The sequence below is a fragment of the Mastacembelus armatus genome, chromosome 13 (genome assembly GCF_900324485.2).
Source record: "Mastacembelus armatus chromosome 13, fMasArm1.2, whole genome shotgun sequence".
Classification (NCBI taxonomy): Eukaryota; Metazoa; Chordata; class Actinopteri; order Synbranchiformes; family Mastacembelidae; genus Mastacembelus; species Mastacembelus armatus.
Genome location: NC_046645.1, coordinates 22,048,005 through 22,055,323, shown reverse-complemented (window position 1 = coordinate 22,055,323; position 7,319 = coordinate 22,048,005). Strand labels below are relative to the sequence as shown.

Sequence of the window (7,319 nt, the reverse complement as noted above, 5' to 3'; positions counted from 1 at the left end):
ATAAAGCCATCAGGATAAACATCTGATATCTTTCCTACACACAAGTCTATGGCAAGGCAGAAAATAAGCAGTATGCAGTTATTGTGCTGTAGCACAGAGGTGTTGCTAAAGATTTTCCATGGTTTACACACATGGTTTATTTGCTTAACCTCTGGCACCTCTGCAGCTATTGCCCCTCTCTCCACAGAGCAGATTACTTTGTTTTAATCCAGCTCAGAATGCCCCCGCACTACATGCAATAGTCCTCCGTCACCATAACAGGCCAGGTATCGACACAAGGGCCCTGTTTACTTCCACAGGGCAGAGGGATTAGAAGTGCAAGCTTTGATGTCAGATTCATAGACAGTAGTGGAGCAAAGCTAAAACCTCTCAGGATTATTATGATATCTACGCCCATTTCTTTACCAGACCTTATGAAGCAACAAGAGAGCCAGGAAAGACAGGAAGAAAAGGAAAATATGGAGGATCAACAGCAGTATACTTTTCTAATCTTACTTTTTTCTTTCATTCCATTTATTTATGTTCTATTGCTCATTTGTACTCAATGCATAACTTGGAAATTCTATCAATGGTGTCCATCAGGGCCTTTATGTAAAAGAAGTGTCCATTCTGTCTTTGCACAGCTAATGAACAATAAAGTTCATTAAATATCAGCACCTCGGTAAATGCTGTTCTATTGTTTAAACCTTGCTGTTGCACTCGGATTCAAGCTATTGTCTTTGTAATTGACTAGAGCAAATACAAAGGATATGTATATGTTAGTATCTAGTTTACAGCATTACAGTCTTAAAGGGCATGTTTCGTTTTGATTTTCTCGTAATTTACCTCTTGGCCTCCGGCAGAAACAACTCCATCCTCTGTTCTTGACTTTTGGAGTCTTTAAATATTGCCGATGTGTTTCCCCATTGACATAATCAGGTTGAGTGGTGCTGCTGCAGTGACATTTGCAGTAATATGAGATAATCCCACACAATTTCTCCTCTACTTTTGCTCTATAGGGGAGGCCATAGGGGACACATTGTGCTTTTGCAGAATATCTGTTGCTTACCAAGTGACCGTGAACATGATAGCCTAGCCCTCACTCTTTAATGCTTATTACCCTGTGGAAAATGGGAGTTCAGCAGGATCAAACTGTCTGTGCTGACTGGTGAATGGGGAGTAGTGGGCCTGACAAATATAAAAGCAACAAGAGCTCTCTCAAGTGGTAAAAAAGAAAAGTTCTCTCTACCCAACAATCAAAAAGCTCTTTTCTAATCCATTTGGATTTTTATCATGCAGGCAAATAACTATTCTGCAGGTTTTTAATTGCCTGTTTAAAACCATGCAGTGATTTGTCCAGATCAGATTTTCTTCTCACAGCTATATTAAATTTTGAAATGGCCTTAGAATACAAAACTGCAGCAGTACAGACACTTAAAGTAGATACTTAAAAGCTGTAACAGTCAAGAAGGTGTTATTAAGGCTTTTGATTTTCTTGCAAGATGAACCTCTAAAGTGTAATATTCAAATATTTTGCTGCATGCACAATAAAGCAGCCTACATCTATAAGGCAACAATCATATCTCTACTGATGACATGCACTTTTTTGTTACTCTTTGCAACTATAGATTATACCATATAGCCCAGAAATTAGAATTTTTATGTATACTATATATACAATATCTAACAAAAAATTATGTGCCTGGAAGTTAGAAAAACCTAGAACTAAATGAGAACTGAAGAAAAACATCAACCACCAAATAATGCTAAAAATAAAAATTTAGAAAGCCACACAGATAAAAAGCTACCAGAAATCCCAATTTATCCCAATTGAGGAAACTTTCTTAACAAACCTTTGTTTCAGCTACAACACTTCAACATCAGATCTGCCTCGTCCTTGTATAAGTCCCAAAAGCCTGTACCTCCATGAGCTCTCTCTTGTTCCAGATCACTGCTGCCAGTAATTGGAAACAACTGAACAAGGCTTTGAGCTGGAACCATTTTGATTTCTGTGACTCACTTACACATATTTGCTGGAGATACTTGCAGTTACTTTTTAAGCCAGTGAGAAAGATGACAAGCCACTGTACTGCCATGTCCAATGGTACTGTTTTCATCAGTCTCACCTGTATTTATATCATTTACTATCTGCTGCTCCTCACTGCTGATATCTGCCATTCGTTACATGCAACAATACCACTTTTTAAAGCAATTATTTTCTGCTTCTGTACCCAGGTCTGCTGCTGTTGAGATTACCTAGAAGCAGATGCTCTTTATTTCACCACTGTAACTTAACTCTGACATGCACTGATTTCCTGCTGATTCTGTTCTGCATGATTCTCATGTCATCTGTCTGATCTCTCAGAAATGTACACAGTTTTTACTGCATCTTGTTTGCTTATAGTTAACATGTATGAGTTCAAACCAAAAGTAAGCCTGGATCAACACAAGCTGGAGGGCTAGCAATGTGCATACAAACGTGCACAAAAGAAAATAAGTACCATAGTATCACCTGTGCCTTGGTATGAATCCTGACATGTGCTGCACACATTTTCTGTACATTCACAATAAACGGTGGTTTGCAATATAGCACAGGCTGTGAATACTGTCCAAATACTGCTGTTTATGCCAGAGATTTGCTGCACATAGAATTAAAATACTATAGTTTACACCAGAGGTACCCAACTGTTTTGGATTTTGATCAAACAAAGCAGCATCTATTTGAGGTTCCTCATTACACTGTGAAATGTGAGCTGTTTAACCAAAGAGGGAATTTTCCTCCAAAGACAATTTCATCTGAGTAGTTTTTGGGCTTGAAGATATAAAGCTATCCAATACTTCACAGGGAGAAGAACCAAAAGTCTGAGAAAAATGTCCCTTGTACATACTAATAATTTATCATATCTGTGTGTATCCTTTAGAAATACAGTTTTCCCTTAAGATGTGCTATGTTAACTATTAAAGTACTGTATTAAGATTTGCACAGTCAATCTTTATATACATCACTATATACACCAATTCTGTGGTAGAGTACATACAAATAACATACACTGCACACCATAGGCCTACATATGGCAGAAATGTAAAATTGGTGCAGAGAACAAGCAGACCACCAACACTTTAACATGATGAACAGTGCTGCTCCAACCATAGCAACTACACATGTAACCAGACCAATCATTGTCCTGCTGGTTTTCCAACTATCCCTGCCCTTGCATCTTCTGAATGGATGAACACACCTGATCCAGGTAATCAGCAGTGGGTAGGGCAGGGATAGTTGGAAAACAAGCAGGACAGCGGCCCTCGAGGACTGGAGTTTGAGACCCCTCTCATAGTGTTTCCACCTCCAGGCCAGCAGCGAGAAGGTTATTTCATGTGGATGTCTTCTGTTGCAGAATCCTGTTATAAAACCTATTCTGATGCAAGCAATGCACAAGAAAAACAGTGTTTCAAACCTGATGATGGTAAGAACATGAGCAATTTTAGTTGCTCTGGAGGCAGCAACGCAACAGCTCAGAAGCAGGACGGCAATTTTTCTCCCACAGATCTGTTGGCCTTATTTTGAAAGGCTATTAAGAAACAACTGCTTCCTGGAGTTGCTGGGCAATGTTTCCACATTGTTTAGGATGTTTCTATACAAGTATGAAGAGTAAAAGTCATTAAACTCAGCCACCTGCTCTGTCAAGATAACACTGATGCTAAATGCAACTTTGGCCCGTAACAATTTTTAACCACAAAAAATAAACTGGTGTTACAAAAGTTGTTTACTAGACAAAATGTGTCAAATACAAACACTTTGGAGAGACACTATGGAAAGTCAGATCTGTCCTTGTCAAAATGTGTTTCTTCTCATCTTTATCTGAGCCTAACGTTCCCCCCAAACCTTAAGAGTAGCCTACATTAGAATTAGAGTAATTAAAGTGACAATCGGGTGCAGATATCTATCTCAGAGAAAATTATAGGTTCTTCAGGTTAAGGCAGGATAATTTAATTGAATCAGTGGGTGACATTTTAGCTCATCCGCGCATCTCTAATGCTCAGCGACAGTACTGCCACCCGTGGCCGGAAGCAGTACTGCAATAACACAGAGGTAGTTGAGCAAAAACAGGTTTTCTGTGACCCTGATTAAGGAATAAGAGGGTATAGAAAATGGGTGGATGGATTTTCTATTAATTATGTGTATCTTGTACTGTACTCAAAAACATAGTTTACACCATCTGTCGCTGACATCTTACTCACTAACCGTACTATTGATTCTCACATGTACATCACTTTTTGTGTGACTGCTATTGTTATGTGTGTTTTTCCAAGCTCATTTTTAATATGATTACTTACTGTGGCACCTGAATGACCCTGACTATGGAACAAATCAAAAAGTCTAATCCAGTCTAATCTAATCTAATCTAATCTAATCTAATCTAATCTAATCTAATCTAATCTAAAAACCATTCAGAGGTTCTTATACTTATGTATTTCCATGTTATGCAACTTTATACACTTTTTTTTTAATACTTAAGCCTTAGGTCTGTAGTAAACTTCAAATTGCATGTCACAAAACTCTCTATATAACTATTAATAGTGATTAAAGTGGTGTGGGTGTGCGTAGGCTTTCAAAAATTAGGCACAAATACCTATTTTACATCCAAAATACTATGTGATCAGAAAAATTGTGATGCATTATTAGTAATTTAAATAGCAAATACTATAATAAGCAGTCACAATATACCTTGAAGAATGCCCACAACTCCATGGAATATTTAAAATACACCAGTAGAAACAAAATGATAATGTATACATATTTTACATTGACAGGGTGGGGTGTACTCTGAGTAATGAATACTTTTAGTATTTTAAATAAATCTTCTGGTAATCAATATATGATTTGATTTAAGTCATTTTCTGAATGCAGAGTATTTACATACTATAGTAATGCTTCTTTTATTGAAGTAATTACTCTGAATGCTTCCTTTATTGCTGTATTTTTGAAAATTCAGTAACTCCTAATCCCAGGAGCTTTGGACACTATGCTAAAAGCTTTTTCATCACTATGCACTGCACAAATCATTATATAGAATATCTCTGAAAGCATTTTCACCCTGTGTTATTTTACCCCTATAACAGGATCTCTGCATCTTGCAGTTATCCTGGCCTGCATTTCTGAGTTAACCAAGTACAGATGTGCTTTAGTGCAGGCAGATCTCAAAGTCCACCTCTGCTTCCACCCCCTTTTTTGATTGGCTGGGGGAAAATGGTGAAGTTAGGCAAGAAAAAGAATTTCCCACCCAGCTGTAATTTTGGTGTCATGAGTTTTCTTTTTTGCCGTCTTTCTCACTGTCTTTACGGATACTGGTAAAATGGCCTCGGAACATGACAGAGCTGTACTCCAGGCTATATTCAATCCCACCACCCCCTTTGGAGACATCCCTGGCCTGAACCAAGAGGAAGAATTAATTGATTATGGTGAGCACAACCTGATGTGTCTCTACATATCATGTCATGGCTTTTTATGTTTATCATTTCATAGCATATTGAATTTATTTGAATGCATTCCATTCCTGGACTAAAAAAACATGACATTTTAATCCAAGTTGAGTTTTGGGTGACATTTCTGTGTTTTCCTTGCCACGGTACCTGTCAATTGAGTTTGAGTGCTTTTTCAACCTGTTTATCTTCTCCTTCCAGACAGTGGCTTCAACACAGAGTTGCTGAAGCAAGTGAAAGAGTTGGAGATGCGGGGTGTCTCGGCAGCAGAGGCTGGGGATTTGCAAACTGCACTTCAACTGTTCAGCCAGGCAATCCAGATCCTGCCTCAGCGAGCCTCAGCCTATAATAACCGGGCACAGGCCCTGCGGCTAAAGGGAAACACAGCAGGTACATGCCACAAATTCAATAATGCCCCTTTCCATAGACTACAAGGTGTGCCGACATATTAGACTGCTGCGTCTGAGGCCAGCATGACACAATATCAGAGCTTTGTCTAGCTGAGGCACTGTTGTTAACATTGCTACCATACATGCTCTGAGTTAACCTGGTGTTAGGTTCTTTTACCTGCTGTCTGTCCCAAGGATGGCAGGGTTATATACAGGTACATAACAGAATAACATTGTTTTGCTCAAATCATATCTGACTTGTCATTTCAAAATGTAAGAATTCCTTTAAAAATTCCTTGTGATCTTCTTTTCATTTGCACTTTTGATTTGGTCAACTTAAATTAATGACTTTTACAACAGTGCTAGCCACTCATCCACCAGGCTGCCCTTTATAGATTCCATGTTTTATAATTACCATTACAAAAATTATAAATGCAACAGGCCTAATACCTGTTACTTAAATTGGATTTTTATTTTTTTTTTGCCTTATGGAACCTCTTTGGACTATGTGGTATTGCTGTGGAGTTTTACACAGGAAAATACTTTGCCAATAACATCATGTTCCTTATACTGTATATATTGTGTATATTGTTCCATCCTGTGTGACTAAAATTTGAGTTTCGCTTCATATGTGATGCTTTGCAGTTTGTTGGCAAATAATGGCAAATAATTTTGAGTACTGCAGTATTTTTTTGATAATATTATGTATTACATGTATAGGCACTGAGATTATTAATAGCTTTCAGATTGCTGTACTTTTTGAATTAATAAAGAACTTCAGATTGGCATTTTAGTCTTGTCAATTTAGATTACACAATACTGACTGAGTTTAAGACCAGATGTAGTAGCCTATAAAAAATGACAAACTGAAGCTAAACTTCCTGGACATATGTGTCTGACAGAGTTTTCTCTCCTCTCAGGAGCCCTTGAGGACCTGAACCAGGCCATCTCTCTGAGCGGCAGCACTGGAAGAGCTGCTTGCCAGGCACTGGTGCAAAGAGGCCTTTTATGTAGATTAGCAGGCCAGGACGATGAAGCCAGAGCAGATTTTGAGAAAGCAGCTGCACTTGGAAGTGAATTTGCTCGACAACAGGCTGTGCTTCTTAATCCATATGCAGCCCTGTGCAACAAAATGCTGTCAAAGGTGATCAACAAACTACGTAATCCAGAAGTGTCTGATATGCAATAGTTATTGTAAACAATCCTCTATTAAAAATGTCTGTCATTGATAAAAGAGTATTTCTAATTATTATTGCCTTTTTTATTCTTTTAAGAGTGCTGCTGTAAAATAAATTGTCAACTGCATGTCAGGTTTTTTTATATAACATGTAATGTTTGTGACCCACATACATAGATCACAGTTGTCAAAGTTGACAAAAACAAAGACAGTCTAAATTGGAAACAAAGATGTCAGCGTTCTCATCACAAAGCATGCACTGCTGCATTTAATCAAATATGGCACAGAGGACA

At 38.0% G+C, this 7,319-nt stretch overlaps 1 protein-coding gene across 1 annotated transcript; it reads left to right on the top strand.

Moving 5' to 3' along the window:
• The first annotated feature begins 5,227 nt into the window (after positions 1 to 5,227).
• On the top strand, positions 5,228 to 7,078 carry ttc36 (tetratricopeptide repeat domain 36). The gene is made up of 3 exons (XM_026298005.1): positions 5,228 to 5,439; positions 5,662 to 5,850; positions 6,770 to 7,078. The coding sequence occupies exons 1-3, from the start codon at positions 5,334 to 5,336 to the stop codon at positions 7,036 to 7,038; spliced, it is 564 nt and encodes a 187-aa protein (XP_026153790.1). The 5' UTR covers positions 5,228 to 5,333; the 3' UTR covers positions 7,039 to 7,078.
• Positions 7,079 to 7,319: the final 241 nt, after the last annotated feature.

Coding starts and splice junctions, on each gene's coding strand:
- ttc36 (XM_026298005.1), top strand. CDS start 5,334: ATGGCCTCGGAACATGACAGAGCTGTACTCCAGGCTATATTCAATCCC. Junction 5,440..5,661: donor GGAAGAATTAATTGATTATG/GTGAGCACAACC, acceptor TTCTCCTTCCAG/ACAGTGGCTTCAACACAGAG. Junction 5,851..6,769: donor GCTAAAGGGAAACACAGCAG/GTACATGCCACA, acceptor CTCTCCTCTCAG/GAGCCCTTGAGGACCTGAAC.